Consider the following 21,630-nt stretch of genomic DNA (forward strand, 5'->3'; position numbering starts at 1 on the left):
CCATACAGGAATCAAAGGAACAAAACACAGGTTATTCTGCTTTAAATTTGGTTCCTAACGGCACCTTATGAGAAAAACAACAGGGCTGTGGCACCCTTTGGGTTTTTGGATTCATTGTAAAAACAGACGGTGATAATGGACCAAAAATGCTAAATTCAGTAACATGGTTGACTTTGGTGAGGGGCCAACATGGTTTATCTATAGGTGATATTTCAATTATAAAGCAGAAGTTGTCAACGTTTTTATTCACCTGTAATCGAGCACAATGTGAGCAGAGCTACCGCATATTTCAGTCTCTAAACACACTGCATGAAGAAATTATATTGACACATAAAATGCACTACACTGTGTTGGTCCGTGCAGCATTCATCATGCTCCAAATCTGAGGATTATTTGGCTGAAATCTGGATTTGTGCTGCAGCACATGGGTCTAACAGCTGATCGGTGTGTTACGCAATGCAAATCCGATCCCAGCACTATGGGAGGAGGCAGGAGTGCCCGAACGTGGACGCGGATGGTGTCTCCGCATGTGACGTAGTACTTTCTTTTTTTTGTGTGTGCGGGAGTGCGCGCTCGACAGTCGGCTGGACTGGAAAGTCACAGCAGAGGATTTGTAGATCACTTGTTCAACTAGTCTCGAGTCGACTAACGTTGGATCTCGCGTGTGAGATCACGGAAATACAGAAATGTCGGAAAATAACGAAGAAACACAGACAGCCGAGGAGACGCCAGTGGACCAAAAGGTAACGTGTGCAGCACTGACTTTGTTATAACTGTTACATTTTTATAGCTTCTTCGCCCCGCGCTCGTTAATGTTGACATGTCAACCGAAGCCAGCTAACGTAACACTACTGAGCCCTGGGGTCGAATTTGTTAATCTTAAAGTCAAACTTCATAACGATATATGCCATTTAATGTCACCAGTTAACGTGGCCTGCGGTTTCAGTTGCTAAAACAACGAATGTTTCGGATGGTGTGTGTGAATGTCAGAGGTGCCGCTAAAGCTAATGCTAGCCGCCAAGCTAACTGTCATGACATTCACACACACACACACACACAGTCACACTGGACAGTAGGTAGCGTTAAAAGTTAGCTCAGATGCTAGTGCTATTTCAGCTAAACCCATAAGATTGTGCTGTGGCTTGAACGGAATCTTTCATTTCAACGTTAGCTTCCTAGCTACCTAGCTAGTCCCAGCTCTAACCAACAACAAACTGACGGTTATATTGTTAATGGTCCAACCCACTCAACCCACTGAACAGCTTTAGCTCCACAATGACTTGTGAGGGCGCTGTCGAAGAGACACTTGCTTTTATCTTGATTTGATGTGAGCAGCAGATCCCAATACAACGCAGTGGTTTGAACCTCTGACAACTGTTATGTCAATATATTAAAAGGTTGCATAGGTTTTATCCAGAAATGTTATGTTTTAGTAAATGGTTACTTTACTTTATTAGTCAAAGGTTTGACATGGAGCCAGACTAGCTCTATACCGCACTGCCACTAGCTGACAGACGTTTCAGTGGGAGCCTGGGGACACCTGGCGATAGTCTCTTGTTGTGCTGCAAGTGGTTTTGGAGCAAAACGTTTTCCCCCTAAATGTTCGATGCCTAATGACTCTGCTTTGTTTTCAGGAGGTTCAGGACAAGATGATCAATTCGGAGAAGTCAGAAGAGGCTAAACTGAAGGCCAGATACCCAAATTTAGGAAACAAACCCGGGGGCTCCGACCTACTTCGCAAACGCCTCCAGAAGGGGGTGAGTTATATCTTGTGTTTGTCTGCAAACAAATTAAGCAAACCCGTTGTGTGTTGCAATGCAGTTCATGTGTGAATCTTCTGTCTCTCTACAGCAAAAGTACTTTGACTCTGGCGACTACAACATGGCCAAAGCCAAGATAAAGAACAAGCAGTTGCCGACAGCTGCGCCGGAGAAGACCGAGATCACAGGGGACCACATCCCCACCCCCCAGGACCTGCCCCAGAGGAAACCCTCTCTGGTGGCCAGTAAACTGGCAGGCTGATGCACACACAGCCCCTGCAGCGCCTCCTGGCTTTTACCCTTTCTACTCAAGTCTCAGAGCTGTAACATTACCTCTCCCACCCCTCACAGTGCCCCCTCCAGCCTGGTACCCATCCAACAGGAACCCACATCTAGCACCCAGCAAACTGCCGAGCTGATTCCCTCAAATCCATTTTATTTATGTCCCCCGCCCCCCATCTGGCCCCGCCCCCACTCCCTCCTAACTGTTTTGCCTTCCCTTGCTACTTCTCCAAACCGACTGCTCCCCGTCTGTCTCTGTCTTCTTACTTTTCCATGGTCCTTTTTCATTTTTATCTTCACTTCCATTTGAGATGCACTGAAAGACAGGACATTCAAGTGTGATGAGTGGATTGTGACGCTTCTGTGCGACTTGTGGACGACTGATACCACGGTGTTCACTGGCTGAAGAGAGGAGCGGGCAGCGCAAGCTGCGCCTCGAATGGTTAGAGGGCTTTACTATGGTCATCAGGATCCCTCAGTCTGGAAGTGTGTGTGTGCGTGTGTGTATATATACATATATTTATATATATATATATATTTCCTTTTGTTTGGCACAGGGGCAGATGTCAGCTTTTTAGAATGTTTTACATCAGATTTGTATCATTATGTATTATTTGTATGCCCTTATTCTAAAGGATGCTGTCAATATGCTTTTTACTTAACGAATATGGTAATCCAGTGCAGAGGCCAAGCTTTTGTTAACACTTTGCTTATGAACCATGGGAGGAAGCTGTACTAAAAGACCACATAGCGATGGCCAGAGTGTGATATGGAACCGCATGTGTGCTGCATGTCTCCCGAAGGTGAACCTCACTGAGCTCCATTTTAGCTTGAAGACATCTTGAATCTTTGAAGAGTGACATGTTGCTTCAGTCTGAACTGCAAGTGTTGAATGCTTGCACTGTATTCATGGCGTGCCATTCGTTTCAGTTCAGATGAGGACACGGTCCTCTCCTTAGGTCAACATTTCTGGTTTCAGGTTGTCACGAATGGAAATGTAACATGTGAGAATATGAGGCAGAGGGGTATATGGGACCTTAAAGCTATATTTCTGTGAGGAGACTACATTTATGGGGAAAACGTATACTGGGAGCAGCTCTGGGCCCTGGGAACAAATTCTGTTATTAATCATGTTCAGACTTGGGCAAAATCTTCTATCCCCACGAGTTGAAGTAGTTTTATCTTTAAAATGCCCATGGCCCTGTATAATGCTTTTCCGAGGTCCTTACTAACTGGATGAAGTTTATCTGTGATGCGGTAAATTGAAGCTAGCACAACATCCGTCCGAGCTTCTGCATGTATATGGCTGCTGTCACTTTGTGCCATTTTGTTTTGTAAATAAAATAGTTTTGCACAAATGTTTAATTGCTGTGTCGTGCGTGTTACGTTAACTTTTTGATGTTTTGGGACGTATGGTCAAATTGTCTAATTAATGCAAACACTGGACCGCAAGCTGTTGCCATTATTAATATTAATGGTTTTCCCAAAATTCACTTGATGGGAAAAACAAGGATGAAGAAAAACAGGCACTGTCATTTCCACGTGTTTTGAAAACAGTGCTTCAGGACAAACTTCCCCTTAGAGTTCGTCAAAGATGTTTTTGACCATCAGTAAAGTAGCTGTCAACAAAAGAGTGCAAAAAATCATGTGAACTCCAGTCAGAGGCAATCAAGCATCACAGTCAGTGACCCCTCAAGAATGGAGAACTTTTCTATTTCCATTTTATACTTTCCCTTTTATAATTAAACTTATGTGAATGAGAAAATATCATTTCAGAAACTGAATATAATAAGCTTCCTTTTGCAAGAACATTCTAGTTGCATCTTACTGCAAGTTTTTACCACAAATTCAGTGAATCAGGCACTTTTTTATTTTTTTCTTTGATAAAGTTTTACCCAAATTTTGCTTCGGGAAATCATACACATTTTACATTAAATTCACAAATTGCTTATATAAAACTATCCCAGCATGTACACATATTACATAACATAACATGATATTATCTTCATAATACTGAAATAATCAGAAATGTATTGATTTGGGCCCCACAGCTGAGGGCCCTAACTTACAGTTACTTTTAACTGTGTTTAATTCAGAAGGTGGATCCTCATAAAACACAGTATATTTACAGCTAGAAGATGTGATTCATATTGACATTTAGCCATGCTAAAGCAAAAAGAAAAGAAAACATCACATAGATGGAACTACATTGTTTTTTGTTGTTGATGTGTTATTAACTCGTCACCACCAGGGGGCGCAGTTTCCCACGCGGCGGCAGCAGCAGCCCTCTCGGTTTGGCTGAATCATTTCATCCATTGTACCCAGAATGCAAAGTGAGACATAGAAACCTCAGCAGCCTCAAGCTTTCCAGGTTATCATGGCGATGAGAGACACATCTTCCCCTTGAGTCCCTGCAGCAGCAGCAGCATAAACAGGATTTCTTCCACCGCTTCATAAATACACAACGAGTCCCATGCAGCGCGGGGACTTTTAGCCCAGATTGGAGAAAGGACATATAGCGCGTGAGTCCCCGCCATGGCAGCGTCGGAGCTGTACACAAAGGTAAGACAAGTGTATATTTATATGAAACGCTGTGTAGCCGGATGCTAGCATGTCGGCTAAATACATGTCATAGTTCGCAGGTTTTAGCTTCATGCTAAGTGCCTTCAAATGTCCAGGATGTTCTCCCGAGAAACGTGCTGACAGTTTGATTCTCGCTACGAAATACAAAGTGTTTTTAATAGCGGGCTCGGTGGAGGTTTTTAAATGAATGAAAAAGGATGTTGAGACCACACAAAACGTGCTGGTTTGACATTCAGTGAGAATGTGCTCGTGTGTTTAAATATAGATGTCAGTGTAACGCTGAAATGGGTGCAGCTGACTACAAGACAGTCGTTTTGTCCCCACGTTTGTCCTTTTCATGCATAATACGAAATCAGCTTTATTATTACGTGTGTCATTTGTCCCAGGATATCTTCTTCTACTGGGCCTTTTGTGTTTTTTATACTGTAAATCATCCCCCTCTGGAGGCTCGGGGGGCTGGGGTGATGCAAAGGCGGTGCCAGCCATCATGGAGGCTCTGCTTTTTACGATTTTAAACCATAACATTCGCCTCTACATCAGCCTTGTGCATCGTCATGGCCTTGATTTCGTGTTGTATATCGATGGTTGGTGCGTGTCTCTGGTTTTATTGACCCGGTGCTCTTTGGGTGTGAGCCGAGTCCCGCTAGGTTGGGTACCCGCTAAGATGCTGCGATGAGCTCCGCATCCGGGCAGTTTTAGCATCCTTTTAGCATCCAGGATGTGAGGACTAGTGGATGGAGGCCCTGAACGCCTCGCTGGAGCTGCACAGCCCCAGATGCTCACTGGTGAGAATATGTGACTCTCACAAGGTCACAAGTGCTGCTGCTGCTGCTGCTGTGCATTGCAAACCCAAATAAGAAAGTGCGCGAGGAGGGAGGAGGAGATGAGTCACCCATCCCCCTACTTTGACAGCTGGTGTGTTCAGCTTGAATAAGGTGGTGCTGAGGAAACGTGACTGTGTGTGTGTGTGTGTGTGTGTGATGATGATGATGATGATGATGATGACTATTCCTTTTTTAAAATATGTTCTTAACAGCAGCACTGCAGTGTATTTGTAATTGTAAACGCTCTACTTCCAGTTGGCTCTCTTATGTTGTGTTTTCCCGCCTCTGTTGTTTAAGTGGTCAGCAGCCCTTTGAACCAGATGACACAGATTTGAACCCTGTTGAAAGGTTTGAGTCCCTGCTGGCTCCTTGAGGCACTGAACCTGATCTGTGATCATCACAAATACGTCTTGTTTTCGTTTTCATTGCTGAAATCATTCGATTACTCATTTTATTGATCGACAGAGAATTTGACCGTAAGTCATTTTCCGAAGCAAAGCAAGAAATTCACTGGTTCCAGCTTCTTAAATGTGAATATTTGCTGATTTTCTTTAGTAAATTAGTACATTTAATGCGTTGTGTTTTTGGATTGTTTGTCAGACAACAATTGGTGACATCATCATGGACTTAAGGAACTCGTAATAGGCTTTTATTTATTGTTATTGACCGAACAAGTAATTGATTACTCGAGAAACTTATTGGTACAGAGTGTCCTCCCTGCAAACAAGTTAGATTGTTGCCACAGAAAGTGATGGTGGTGGCTTGAAATGAATGAAGAACATATAAAACATCCAGTATGGTGTCAGATTAGACTATAAATCTAAGATAAATAAATAAAGTTGTTTCCTGCTTTCACTCCCTTTCAGCAAAAATGATATTAATGTGTGTTGGGTCTGGTTAAATAGCACCCAGGTTAAAACTTAAACCAGCCATCGACAAAATGCAAGTAGATGTTGACTGAAGCTGCTCAATTAGCTCCTTCTGCCAGCAGCATTTAGCTCATTAAATGGTGTTAAATGGGTTTAATTGCAAATGAGTGGGGGTTAACTTTGGATGTACGTGTCAGTGTGGCACAAAGTTAGATTCAGCTTTGAATGGTCAAGTGTGTTTTAGAAGTCAGACCCCTCTCTGTGATTTAGTTTTCCAACACAGGGGTGGAAACACTCTGCCCTTTGTGCGTACGACTCGGCCTTATAGAAGCTTATTGAGCGGGTCGGAGCAGCTTGGTTAACGTGCGCAAACACGCACATACAAATACACACGAAGGCATCAGATTCACATACAAATACACACGACGACATCAGATTCACTTACAAATACACACAACGGCATCAGATTCACATACAAATACACACGAAGGCATCGGATTCACATACAAATACACACGACGGCATCAGATTCACATACAAATACACACGAAGGCATCAGATTCACATACAAATACACACGACGGCATCGGATTCTGCTCCTGTCGGACCGTACAGACAGAAGAGAGGCGAGTCAGAGGGGAGGTCAGCGTTTGTGGGTTGGAGGAGAAGGACGACGCTACAGTTGTAAACATGTATCGCCAATAAAAAGTCTGCGTTTTTTTAGGTTTATTCAGTCTGAGCCAAATAAAGTAAGTGAAAGAAATGGGGATGAAAACTAGCAAGAGGTGATGAATGTGAATGAAACAGTGCTGCGTAACTAAAAGCAGAGCTGGAAGAGAGGGCGGATGTTCTCATGGAAATAGAAGTGAGGCAATGCTCCATTAGGTGACTCAGAGATGGAAAGGATATCCAGCGCACAGCCTGGAGTTTCAGAAATACATACTGCACTTGAAGTGTTTCGCTGTACCAATGAATGCATAAACTGTATCTTTAGAATGACTAGACTCAGCTTCATGAACCTAAACTGAGAAGAACACCATCTCCTCTGCAGATCTCCTTTTTCACAACAAGATATATGGATGTAAAAGTCGTATAAAGATGTGTTGTAGTCCAGACATTGTTAATGTTGCACCCACCCTCTGGTTCCCCCTCAGGTAATCACTGTGAGCACGTTTACTGTCGTTTGCACTGTTAGCGCTGTTAGCCTCTAGCCACCGGCTCAGCTGTCCCCATTTCGAGAGCCATTCAGAGGCAATAGAAACTCTACCAAACTCACATTTAGCACCTTTTCAATGCCAGAGAGCTGTTTTGTTACTCTGCTATTACTTGAGGAGGGGCTGGGAATCATAGATTAATCCACAACGCATTAATACTATAATGATTTCTTGCTTATGAGCATGGCTGTATTACAACACAGGCACTTTTAAATGATGTTGTTGTATTGCATGAGAATTACCTTCATTACATTAAGATCTTTGGGTATCTGATCAGTAAAACCAACAATATGGCCTCCAGTTATCCATAAAGCAGGACTCATTCATACGCTGTTTGTGTATTCATTGCAGTGAGTGGTGCTTTCAGGTCACTCTAGACCGCTTTGATAGAACAGTATGTGACAAACTGCATTCGAGTTTTTGCCTCTTCAACTCTCTCTCACACACACACACACACACTGGTACACATGTCGTCATTCATTTGTCAAGCTGGCAAAAGGCTAAACTGTCAGTGAGCTGTTCCACACTTGAAGTGCTGCAGCAAACGACAGATAGACGTCTGACTCACACTCACAGGAAAGTGCGTCCCAGCGTTGGTGCGATGTTTCAGTCACGCTGACGGCACCCTAGCCTAAAAGAGGCGCCCGCGGTGCAGCAACGGGAGACGTCAGGGGTTCATCGGGACTGATTCATGTGGGTCAGAAAACAGCGGTGCTTTGAAACCTCGTAGCATTGTTGCACAAAACGGCCACTCAGTGATGTGAGGGAGCGATGTGTTGTCATGAGCAGCTGATGGGGAAGGAAAACACCTGCTGTTACATCACTTGTTGGGCTGTTTCCAAAAGCACAGCATGCTGGACTGTTTCAACCCATGAGATAGCGGCGTAGCAGTGTTTTTTTTTCGTTTTTCTCTCCTCCCCAGCTCTATTTGAGAGCATGTGCATTAGATTACTGAGATAACCTGGTTAAAGTAAATTGCGCCATCATGCTGTATATGCTCTGGCATGTAGTCATCGAGGGCAGATGCCCCGAGAAGGGGCTGCATGTCTGTAGCCGAAACAGTGATTATGACTGTTGTGTGCTTTCTTGTAATGATTTTAGGAACAAACGTCCTTTTTTTTTCAGCACTCTCAACCGGTATCCAAAAGTACATGAAATGGGTCATTGTTAGACAACACAGACACATATTAAGTGTAGGTGACTAACAGCGACTTTCCAGCGAGATTAGACTTGCGGACGCGCTGGATATAAATGATTTCCCGGATCCAGTGGTTGAATTTTGAGTGTTTATTTGTAAACGTAAACGTTGATTATGGCATACTTCAGTTTGGACGTTAATAAATTGTTGCTCTTCTAAAACAAGAGGACACTTTCACGAACAAGTCCGAGGTTCACTGCTCGTCTGTCGGACAGTTGTTGTTGTTTTGGAACCAGGTCAATGTTATTCCGACCCGCCGGGCCGTCTGCCTCCCAACTCATGTGATCGAGAAAAGGAAGACTTTTGAAAAACAACAGGGACGGCCAATCACCCGTCCCGGTGCGAGGAGCTTTTGCTCGTGTCTGCCGACACACACTGGGAAGCTTTCATCCTCCAGTGAGCTCCGGAGCTCGGTGCTCGGTGCTCGATCGGCACAGTGTGGCTGGAGGCATCCAGAGAACCAGCGGACCCGCAGCATGCGCTAGAGACTCGACAAGGAGACACGATGAACCGGGAACTGGAGTATATGTTTGTCAGAGTAAGTTTCTGCTTCTTTTGAGCTTTCAATACTCAACCCTCATTAAGTAGAGGTATAGCCAAACTAAAGTTCAACTCTGAGATGGACTTTTAAGTCAAATCAAACTGTCTGATCAGTTGAAGGAGAAGCGTCGTTCTCTTTTTAGCATGTGGTCATTTGATAAGTGATCTATAAGTTCTGGGCTTGAAACCTCTTGAATGTACAACGTGGATCTCCTGACACACCCTTGTTCTGCAGAGGAAAAAAAAAGTGATGTCACTGAAATTGGCCCGGGACACGACCTAGCTGACTAGATGGAGAAGCAACAATACAGTACGTAGCAGCAATATTCTCTCTGAAGCGCTGGTTAGCTTAGCACGGCTTATTCTTCATTTTATCGTCTGTGTATCTTTTCCTAATTGATAGACACATTGTGGTTCAAACATGAAAAGAAGAAGCACAGCTGTGTGATTCTCATGTAGAAGAGAACTCCACCACTCCAAGAGTCAGCGCCGACTACACTTAACGAGATTAGACACTGGGCATCGTCACAGCTTCTTAGTGAGATACCCTGATCTTTGGCAGCCAGTGGACATTTGTACGCTAGTTGTTCAAACTTCAACTGGTTTTAGTTTCTCTCCCACCGAACTCTCTCCAGCAGCGCGGAGGTCTCTGTATCTTGGCTTCACGCCGCGTCTGCCCAGCTGAGCAGAAAAACAGCAGATTCTCACATGAGTGGCATCATGTGACGAGGCCTCTGCAGTCTGGGACTTCCATTGACGGCTTTACTGAGAATATGTGAGCGAAAAACCTCCGCAGCCGTCTGGGAAGCTGTCTCTGCCGGACCGTGTTATAAAATGTTTTTCACGTTTGAATCTATTTCTACTTTGGTCATTCTTACGACGTCGTCTTTAAGGTGTAAAGAACAAGCTTATTTCACCACAGAGCAGAGGAGTGTCGTTTTATTGGACGAGGCGACGTGGATAAACTTCAATAACGGGTTGAAATTTGGAAATTATTTCCATGCGAGTGGTCCGATAGGGGGTTCATTTGAGCCCTTTTCAATGTTAAGTGTGAGCAGGAGAAAAGCGTGGGAGGGTTCAGAGGAGTCATCGCAGGCCAGAGTGTCTTCAACCCAAGAGTGAAAACTCAGAGTATTAGCGAGGGGAAGCCTCTGTAATCTGCCGTTGACTTTGTGCAGATTTGTAAGCACTTGTCATGGAGGCCCCGCCCCGTCGTTACAGCCCTACACCACCAGCACACACACACATACACACACACACACACACACACACACACACACACACACACACACACACACACACACACACACACACACACACACACACACACACACACACACAGTACTTGTACACACACACACACTCTCCCAATCTCTGTGACCTAATGTCCTTGCAGTGGTGTTGCAGTAAAATCAAGAGAAAAAGGAGGTTTTAGATTTACTGTTGAAACGAATACGACTCTCACCGCATCTTAAAACTTTCTTCATTGTTTAGAGATTACGACCATCTTTGAGATCCATATTGTGGCTCACAGTTTTGGATGGAATGGGCTTAATCTGGCATCTTTTATTCATGTCAACAGATCTATGTAATGACTTCTCGGTGTCGTTGACTGGAGTAAGATTAGCCGGTGTTTGTTAGCCTAATCAGGTCGTGATCCTTTGTCTCAGCTAAAGCAGGATTAGCTTCAAGAGCAGCCTTTCCCTGCTGCTAACTGACCGCTACCACTGTGAGGGAACGTGTAGACTAGTTAATTATTTGAAATTAAAGAAATTGTGTCATGAAATACAGTACACTGCAACTAGAGCAATGGTGTTGCTACATCAGATTATAGAGAGTATTTTACTGTCATATCACTGTTTCAGACAGAGGTCTTACGAAAGACGTATGGGAAATGTAGGATCCAGTTTTTTCAGAGTTTATCACAGACTAAAGGACTAAAAGTCAAGATGTCTCGACCACTGCTGCGGAAATTCTATCCTTTCCTTATTAATCTGTCTCTTGTGAATCCCTCAACCATATGTTGAACCTCCTTTAATCTAGTGTAACAACCAAATCAGACCTCCCTTGACTGGATCTTTAAGGACTGGAATGAAAGAAAAAGCAATTAAACGTATGCTCGGGGCGGGATCACACTGAATACATTGAAGATGCCTCCATTCATTTGAAATGAGAGCATCTGTTACTGACTGGATGCAGATGGGAGAAGAGCGTGCTGCATTGTTTGCATGCATCCTCTCCATAGTGTCATTCTGATCTGTTCTACATAATGCAACTCGTATTGTCTTTACTGCTCTCTTCCTTGAGCTCTGAACCCTTTTCTGCTTTTTGCACATTTAAAAGAAGCACACAGTTATCACATTGAAAGCATGTGACCCTGGCATCAGTGTGACCCTGAGGTAAAGTAAAGGAACTACAGATCCACGAACACATTTAGCACTTCATAGACAGTGTATGCACACCTATGCATGCGGCATATGTGGGGCGAGCTCGATGCAGAGACACTTTAGTCATGTGATGTCTGACGTCACAGATGCTCTGACGTCTTTGGTCCTCTTTCTTCTCCCTCTCTCCTCTTCGTCTGCCGCCCATAGCTCACGAGCCGGACCATCGCCCGTCCCTCCGTCAGGCAGACGGAGAGGCTGCACTCTGACTCATCACAATCTCTCTCTCCAGCTCTCAGACGCTTCTCTTTTCCAGCTTGTGTTTCATTGTGACGGATAATGTCCTTGAAACATGTAAATGTGTGTGTGTGTGTGTGTGTGTGTGTGTGTGTTTGAGTTTCATCCTTCATCTCTCCTCTGTTTTCTGAACCCAGGGGAATTTGTTGGTCTATAAATATGATTATTATGATCCTAGCCTCTGCAACTGCATTATATGTCTGTCTTTTCGTCCCCATAATCAGGTACACACACACACACACACACACACACACACACACACAGACATGTTTGTGTTTTGAGAAAGAAAAGAAATGTGCAGATTGGCAGCATATTTCACCGTTAACTAATTCCGGATAAACATGTTTGGCACCTACTGACATGTGAAACAGGTGTGTGTGTGTGTGTGTCTGAGAGAGGAGATGTGTGTGTGTGTGTGTGTGTGTGTGTGTGTGTGTGTGTGAAAGAGGATCAGGAAGTGTGCTCAGCAGTGCAGTGATGTCTCTTTGAGGTGTGATGCTGCTCAAAACTCGCTGTTGCTATTTTTAGCCTATCTCCTCATCCTCATCCTCATCCTCACTCTCTCGCTCTCGCTCTCGCTCTCTCTCTCTCTCATATATATTCTCTGTTGCTAGGAGGCAGCAGCAGGATGGTGTCCTGTGGGGACCAAAAAGGTGAAACCGATAATGAAATGTTGGAATGGGAGGAGCAGTTTCCCTGCGTTTTGTCCCCCCTTTAAGTAGCTATAAGGTTTAAACTGACATATTTTACATCTTTAGAAACGTTGGGAACCCCTCTACCATTTCAAATAAATATCGGCTGGTTTGAACAATGTTTGGCATCACAGCAGGGGTTTGTAGTGACTAAACAAACAGTGGCCTGGAGGGGGTTTGAACACAATGGGTTTCCACGTTGTTAGATGTCTTTAGTGTCAGTTAAAGTTTCCCTAATTCATACATTCATTCTTTGCTTCAAGAAGACTCAGCGTGCGTTGGGTAATTTTATTCATTGTGGACTTATTCCTTATCCCTTCATTCATTTTTTCCATTTTTCTGATTGTGGTTGGCTGTTTTTTTATTAACTTTGGCCTCGCTCGCATAGATGGCATTGCTTCTTTTGAGGCAAACCTAAACCACACGGCACACTACCTCACCACACTGATCCCACAGTGTGGTCTTCCTGCAGAGGTGGAGAGAGGAAAGGATTAGAGAGAGGAAGAAAAACATTGGGACAACCTGGGGGCTTGGTGCTGGTGGTGGAGCTCATCAGCATGAAGAAAACATTTTATTATACAACGTCTCTGTTCTCGGATAGACTTTAGCTGCTATTTCACCCCAACACGCTTATTAAAAACGAAGAGTGAGAGACAGACAGGGGAGAGTTTGTGTGACCATGATGTCATGATTCAGATGAGCGGTTAAGCAGCAGACCGAATTGTGCTTTCTACAATCCTTCTCTCTTGCGTCTGTTAAACTGCCATCAGCGGTTTATGTAGCGAAGCCTAAAGAAGCCGTGAAATCGATGTTAAACCTCCAGAAAGTATCAAAAGTGTCATTCAGATACTCCTGTCTCAGTAGTTCACTGTCGGTGTGTGAGATTATAACACGTAAAGGTTTTAGTCTAAATCCCGTTGTGATTATTTGATCATCTTTCTCCTCTGACCCGAGTAACGCTTTAACAAAGACAAAAAGATGAGTGCTGATGGATTCTACACATCAATGTCAATAAAGGACGCATGCCACTGGAATACAAACCCCAGCAGAATCTGTGATGTTGAACCTCTTAATTGACTTTCCTCTCATCTTTCTCCCGGACGTAAAAATCAAATTCACTGTAAGAAAAACAACCTCTGTGTTGTTTGATTGCTGACTTATGACTTCACTCCAGCAGCGCCTGCACACACACGCGCGCGGGCCTCGTCTTTAACGTCTGTGTGGTTCAATTCACTGCACAGTCATTAGGGGTGTGTGTGTGTGTGTGTGTGTGTGTGTGTGTGTGTGTGTGTGTGTGTGTGGGGCACGTAAGCGCTTACATTTGTGAGCTGGATTCCTCAGCCATGTGACTGTCAGTGTTCATCACTGTTTTTCCACATGTCTGTAATCAGCTGATTACCTCCAGTCACAAGTCTGGAAGGCCTGAAACAGTTTTAAAGTGAACTGTGTGTGTGTGTGTGTCTCTTTGAGTGTGTGAATATTCAATTACAGTATGACCGCACAATATCCACAACTGCAACAGTGTGTTCCCGTAACTGAACTGACCTTTACGGGCCGTGAGCTCATGACTGTGGAGACATAGACCCCAGTGTTTTCTCTGAGCTCACACTGTTTTAACAATTAGTAGAAAGGAGGTACACATAAAAGTGTCCCGTTAGACCAGGTGAAGGGCCTTTATCGAACAGGGAAAGTGTTGGTTATTTTCAAATAATTGGCATAATTTGTATTCCTCAAATGCTACGACTGGTCTTTATCTAACTCGTCTTTGCTATTTTCTTTCTTTCAGTGTGCTCGGGTGTGGATCCCCGATGCAGAGGAGGTGTGGAAGTCTGCCGAGCTGAATAAGGACTACAAAAATGGCGACGTCTCCCTGCAGCTCATGCTGGAGGATGGAACGGTGAGGATGAATGGAGGTGTCGGGTGGGGAGGGATCAGTCTCTCCCTCTTTATGTCTTTTTCTCTTTGTTTCATCGTCTGTCTCTCTTTCTCGCCGCCTCAAAGACACTTCAAAGTGCCGGGTCTCATTAGTGGTTATTGGTTTTAGCATTAGCACTTTCCACAAATGAGACCTGCTTGCAAAGATGCCCCCCAAGGAGCATTTAAAATGTGTAGCTGTACATTTTATACTACAAACAGCTCTTAGCTCCTAGTACTCCTGTTAATGAAAGCATGCTGGCAAGACCATTCGCCATATTGCTCCTTAGAATTTAGTCCCTTGATCATATGTAAAGGACTGCATCCATGTCTGTGGATTTTGCAGCTGATCTATGTGCAGATTAAATTTACAGATAATTTAAATTGATGAAACAACAGGTTTAGATGATGGAGCTGTGCTCTATGTGTGTTTGGTAGATAGCTGCTGTTGAAGATGATACAAAAAAAAATAGCATCACTCAATTAGTCAGTCAAACAATCTGATTATCGAAATAATTCCCGATGTTGTTTGCTCAACGACTTCCTGAATCAACCTTCCTAATGAAACAAGCATCAGAAAGAGATCTATTTAATAGAGGTATAAAGAGAGAGGGGAACCAAAGTGAAAACAAGATTAATAAATACAGCTTTGAGCGACTGCCGGTTTTGTTCCAGAGCCGTTCCAAATCAGAAATCTGTCTCATGACATTTTTGAGAATGCATGAAATACCGGCTGATATTGAACTTAAGCAATATAAAAGGACATGTTTGTCTCTCACCATTTGGTGGTTATAAACCTTGGCATAGTAAGGATGACTAATGCTTGTTTTGAGAAAATTTAATTTACAGTCGTATTGTATTTATTCCATGACCACAGAAAGTTTTAACTTTATTTACTGTCATGTGTTGGTCAAAATCATAAAATGAAAAACCCTCTAATTTAAATGAATGAATTCACAGTGTTGAAATGTGCTTTGCTCATCACATAATGTGTTATAACTCTCCTGTTTTGCTCTGCTCTCCTGTTCATCTTCAGAACGTTGAGCACAAACTGGACCCCAAGACGAAGAACCTGCCTTACCTGCGAAACCCCGACATCCTGGTGGGCGAGAATGACCTCACAGCACTCAGCTACCTCCACGAGCCGGCCGTGCTGCACAACCTCAAAGTCCGCTTCGTCGACTCCAAGCTCATCTACACTTACTGTGGTAGGCCAATGCAGTTCCACTTTCCACTTTAAGGAACGGTAATGTAAAGAAAAAACACACATAGCTTTGAGTCGAGAGGCGATCAATGTGGTAATGGAGAGTTAAGTCATATGTCTGCTACACAACTGTGGGATCAAACAACATGAAAACATTTTACAATCTGTAGAATTTCACTTCTCCAGTAGATACCGTATGTGATACAACGCCTACCCTCTCAGTTTGGAGAGACGCGTCTCAGTTTGTCACATGTTGGATGCGGTCCAGTTCGGCTGCAGGTGAGCTCATACGTTCCCTCTGTGTCGTAGGAATCGTTCTGGTGGCCATCAACCCGTATGAGCCGCTGCCTATCTACGGCACAGACATCATCAATGCGTACAGCGGTCAGAACATGGGAGACATGGACCCACATATCTTCGCCGTGGCAGAGGAGGCTTACAAACAGATGGCCAGGTTTGTGTGTGTGTGTGTGTGTGTGTGTGTGTGTGTTACCTGAGAAGCCTCGGTTCTAGTCTCCTTGTTGCTCAGCCCTCCCGCTCTCATCTGGGTTTGTAGGTCAAACCTGAGCCAGAAATAGGCTCATGGTGGTCTCACCATCTCTCTCTTGCTTGCTCTTTTAATACTGCGTCTCTCTGCGGGAGCCAACCAGTAGATCTCTTAGGCTGCCCTCTGGGAGTTTATGTCACGAACACAAAGATATACACATGTATACTAACAGTACTGTATACCAAGTTTAATCAGCAGTCAGAGCTTCCTTCCTTCACTAATGCAGGGCCGTTTTAGTTGAGGCTGGCAGTAGTCAGCAGTAGCCCTCTCAGTATGTCCAGTGTGATGTAGCACTTTACGCACACAGTGGCTTTACTGCAGGACATTCAGTGTAGGGCTGCACAATTAATTATATTCATAATCTCAAATGTTACAGATGCAGCCTGTCGACCAGCTGAATCCTGGGAATGATTTAGTACTTTTGAGTGTATATATATATATATATTTACATGCAATTTTTATTCTAAAACTAAATCTTTTAAAATCAGCTACAAAGTTTGCAATGGGTAATATTTTCTGTACTGAGAGGAATGGTTTGAATCAGTGCCAGCCAGTGGGAGTCAGGCAGTGCATGTCATACAGTTTGACTCCACTAATAAACACTCGGCTCACGTTGTTGTGAAACTGTAGCCCAGTCTGGAATACTGTCTCCCAACAGGCTTCACGTGCCCACAACGGACACGGCCCCCTGACACAATGTAGAACTCTAGGAAGACGAGGAGGCCTTCCCAAAAACTCCAAAGAAAAAAATGAAAGAAGGCCCGAGAGAAGAAAACCGAAGCATACATCCTAACTTCTTAAAGGGCTAGGGATGCAATAGATGGAAAAATGCCAAATGCGAAAAAGAAAAAAGATTATAACAGAGCCAGCCGACATACCAGCAGCTGGGACTTTATTTCAAAGAGAAGCGTCTCAGTAGGACGAGGCGGTGCTGCCTCAGGATTTTAGTTAAGTTCTTTGGAGAATTTGGAGGGCAGCTTGCTGGTATATTAAAGCATGCACAGGGAACAGGGGAGTAATACGGTGTTTTAACACCTGCTCTGGCTGCAGGCATTAAAAATGCCTTAACTCCAAAGAAACACCCTATGAAAGGACAATAACACGTGGTGTATATATATATATATATATACATATACAGCTTCCTTATGTGTTTTTTTTATTTACTTTTTGTTCGATCTGTCAGGGACGAGAGGAACCAGTCCATCATTGTGAGTGGGGAGTCCGGAGCAGGAAAGACGGTATCAGCCAAATACGCCATGAGATACTTTGCGACGGTCAGCGGCTCCACCAGCGAGGCCAACGTCGAGCAGAAAGTCTTGGCCTCCAACCCCATCATGGAGGTGAGAACAGGAGGCTGTCTGTTGAGTGAGACCCTGGATCGTTTCCAGTTTAATCTTAAAGGAGACCGACACTCAAAGAAGCCCAGAACATTTCTCACAATTTAAAATGAACATATTTTAAGCTTCTTCTTCTTCTGAATTAACCATTTACTGAATCTGACATTACTCGATTCTACTTTGTACAACCTGAGCATGAAATGTGTTGTGGGTGTGAAGGACTGGAAACAGCTCTGCATCATGTTTCCCAACAGTTTATGTGTGGACTCTTGTTTCCTTGCCCTAATTACTCTCCAGGACATTCACAAGCTTAGTTGATTGGTGGATGATATGGGCTGAGTGTCATTACGTTTGCCCTTCTCTCTTATCTCGCTCTTCTCCTTTGGCATTTACTTCCTCCCTTCCCCTCGGTTTCTCCACCACACTGTGTTTTTCTAGCCTCGAGCTGCTCTCCCCTGGGATAACACACTGGTCTTATCCTTAACTGTGTGTGTGTTTTTTGTATTTCATCCTTAGAGTCATGAGGACAGGAGGGGTTGGAGAGCTCCCCTGTGCCCATATGCTGCCTCCCTTCCTCCCTCTCCTCTAACCTCCTCACATCCCCCACCCTGTCTGTCCTTTACAACCGCTCTGCTAACACCGCTCTCGTCCTCCCGGCCGCAACTTTCACCTCGAGCCAATCAGAGACAAGCTGACAGAATGAATAGAAAGCTTTCTTCCGTCGCAGAGATGTCACTTTAGCCTCTAAGCCTGGACGAGAGTAGATGGTTGCATCAGCCGTTCCGATATTACAAAACCCGTGTGTGCGTGAGAGTGTTTGTGTGTGTATGGCTGATGCAGGCAGAGATTGAAATACCTGCTGAAAGACTCCTTGTCTGCAGTGAAAGACTGTGTGTTTGGCCTTAACTCAGCGAGAACCCTGACTGCTCACACACGGTTTAACTCGGTGCAAGCCGGCTGCTTGAATAGCTGGAGTGTTTGTGTGTTTGCAGCCCCACCCGTCTCCCGACAATTCCTCGTAGGGTCGTTGATCAGTCCTGTTTAGTGAACTACTAAGGCTGCTGACTTTAGCCCATTTTTATTTTTGGATGTGTAGTCGCTCAGCAGGAAATGTCCCTCAACATATCCAACTCCTGTCTTTGGAAGGACAGAAGTCCATTTAACTACTGATTTTAGTTTAGACCGATCACAAATAATCTTCATCTTATATCAGGTTGTAAGCCACAGTATGATGTTCTGGCGCACTAGTTTTAGGATCAGGTGAAAAAACATATACTTCTGCTCTAAGTGCTCTATCTGAATTTAAACACTGTCTTCCGTCTCTCAGGCCATTGGAAATGCAAAGACCACCCGAAACGACAACAGCAGCCGCTTTGGGAAATACATTGAGATCGGCTTCGACACGCGCTACCGTATCATCGGCGCCAACATGAGAACGTATCTGCTGGAGAAATCCCGAGTGGTGTTTCAGGTGAGCACGTGAGCGTTTTGTTTTGTGCCTGTGTGGATATTTTTACTGACTTGCACTCGTTCCTTAACTCATTACAGTCTATTACTCCTCGACCATCACATATCCATGCACAAAGTTAACCTTTGTACAATTCTACAGTTTTCTGCATTATATCATTATTTAAGCTGTAAACAGATAACGTCTTCAAACATTACAACAAAACTACCTTTAAATTGCTGTATATTAAAATTGTATTTTGTATTATTGTGTTATGTGTGTTCGACACTCCACATTTAAATTGAAACGTTACATTAAAAAGGCAGACTTTGTAATTATAAATGACACGGCACACACAGCTACAAGCACACTGGGACCATGACTCGGTAGGTAATTGGCTCCCGGTGGCTTTCACTTGACCCTCGTGTTGCTGCACACGCCATTCGCACACACACGCATGCATGCATGCACGCACAACCAGTAAATAATGTGCCTCGGGTCATATGTTGAAGTTCAAACTCTATTAGCTGCACAGGAAGCCGGTGACATGCGGGAAAAGACACTTGCGTAACCCCTGTTCTTTGAATAGTGTGAGTGAGATGTCTCACTACGGGATAGAGTCTGACTTCCCAGCTATGTCACCAATTGTAGTGGGCACACAGTCCCTGGTTCAATTCCAGCCGGGGACCTTTTGTTGCATGTCACACACACCCCTCTTTCTCCCTGCATACCTCGACTCTGACTCTACAATCACTATCAAATAAAGGCAAAAGTACCAAATACAATGTGTTTTTTTTTTAATTGGAAGTTTGCCCTCTCATTCAACAGGCATCAGTTATCAACTATTCTGCAGATCCTTACTTATTTTGCCCACGATACAACACTAGTGCTAACCCTGGTCAAAGCATTTAAAAAGTTGGACTTAACCAACATTAACTGTCTGGCCCTGGTGTCCTTTAGAGCACGAGAAGAATGCGGCAATAACTTCTTTCTCCACAAAGACAAGTGGGAGGAAACAAAGTAAACAATCCATCTGTCACACCGGGTGAAAGCACAGCACACCCCCCCCCCCCCCCCCCCCCTTTCTCTAGTATCAAAGACATTCTCATTTTTTAAATAATAATTACATTTCTGCCCTTTTCTTGTTTAACTCCTCCTGTAGATATATTTTTTTCACATGGTTAGCAAACATAAAAGATCACGATGTCACAGCTTTTATATTTTGTGAAGTTCTATCTAGATGGAGTTCATTTGCTTTTTCTCTTATATAGCTTTATTGTATATTCAGCGGGTGTGTTTGCTAACTGGTGGAGCCAGTAGGGCAGTGTCTGGATAAGGAAACATATTTTAACTCTGCACACACACACACACACACACACACACACACACACACACACACACACACACACACACACACACACACGCACACTGTCTTTGCAACACTGTTGGAATGAGGATGTTGGCGGAAAACATGATCACTGTCCTCACATTTCTTACATGATTGCCACCCATTTATAGGTGTGTGAGTGTGTGTTTGAATTTTAGTAGCAGAAGCACCATTGTAGGACACAGGTAGCACACTGACATCCTTTTTAGTTATTCATTCTGACTAGAAATTGATTTATAACTCAAGTTGGATGCAGTTGTTTATTATTTATGCACATTTACTGTATGATCTATCAGGTATTACCTCCTCATAGGTTTGGAAATGCATGCACATGTGGGCCACTTCTTGTTTGATTTCCTATATGTCTGGGGAATTTAAGTGTAACAAATAAACATGTAATATTCGCATCTGACTTAATACTGTCTGTTGATATGCCCTTGAGCAAGGCACTAAATCACCAACTGTTCCAGTGGAGCTTCCAGATGTTAAACTGTCAGCCCATATGATTATACATTACCCACAGATGTTCCCTGCAAGAAGGCAGGTTGAAAAACAGTCTAGAATCTGTAAATCAATGCATTCATGTGCTGCATTTTAATAAGGATGCCATACAGGTGTGCAGGCAGCATTTCCCTCACATTATATGATCTTCATGCTTTGTTTCAGGCCGACGAGGAAAGAAATTATCACATCTTCTATCAGCTCTGTGCATCATCCCATCTGCCTGAGTACAAGGCGCTGAAGCTGAGTAAGTGTCATACATGTGTGCATGCATCCACACACACACACACACACACACACACACACACACACACACACACACACACACACACACACACAGAGCTGCCAAGTTTACAGTAAACTCCACAATCACACCATAAGCAATGACAGGAACAGTAGCTTGAAGTGAGAAGGAACAGCTGGAGCGAACATCTCATTTTCTTGTGAAGACGGGGTCACTGATTGGACGAGCCCCCCCCTCTACATCTTTGGAAAACGCCGTAATAGACCACAGTTACATGTCTGAAGAGCGCTGACAGATATCAGGTTTTGTATCAGTTTAGTAACAAACACATTGACTCTGTGTTTAAACAGGCACTCAGAGCTCTCCCACTGTGGACCTGCACCTGCTCATCCAAGTCATGGGACAC

General features: G+C 43.9%; 2 protein-coding genes across 4 annotated transcripts in view; both read left to right on the top strand.

Moving 5' to 3' along the window:
- Positions 1-575: 575 nt before the first annotated feature.
- On the top strand, positions 576-3,407 carry arpp19a (cAMP-regulated phosphoprotein 19a). Its single transcript, XM_079180122.1, has 3 exons — positions 576-743; positions 1,635-1,757; positions 1,852-3,407. Exons 1-3 carry the CDS (start codon positions 687-689, stop codon positions 2,020-2,022), a joined length of 351 nt encoding a protein of 116 aa, XP_079036248.1. The 5' UTR covers positions 576-686; the 3' UTR covers positions 2,023-3,407.
- A 1,170-nt stretch (positions 3,408-4,577) lies between these two features.
- Positions 4,578-21,630, top strand: part of myo5aa (myosin VAa) — a gene marked incomplete at its 5' end in the record, with an annotated part of 41,858 nt that continues 24,805 nt past the window's right edge. For all 3 annotated transcript variants that reach the window (XM_079161681.1, XM_079161679.1, XM_079161680.1), the window contains 7 exons: positions 4,578-4,604; positions 14,430-14,540; positions 15,594-15,765; positions 16,071-16,215; positions 17,492-17,648; positions 18,973-19,116; positions 21,146-21,227. In XM_079161681.1, coding sequence (XP_079017807.1) covers positions 4,578-4,604; positions 14,430-14,540; positions 15,594-15,765; positions 16,071-16,215; positions 17,492-17,648; positions 18,973-19,116; positions 21,146-21,227 — 838 coding nt within the window. The remainder of the gene's footprint in view (positions 4,605-14,429; positions 14,541-15,593; positions 15,766-16,070; positions 16,216-17,491; positions 17,649-18,972; positions 19,117-21,145; positions 21,228-21,630) is intronic.

Source organism: Pholis gunnellus (assembly GCF_910591455.1).
Source record: "Pholis gunnellus genome assembly, chromosome: 1".
NCBI lineage: Eukaryota > Metazoa > Chordata > Actinopteri > Perciformes > Pholidae > Pholis > Pholis gunnellus.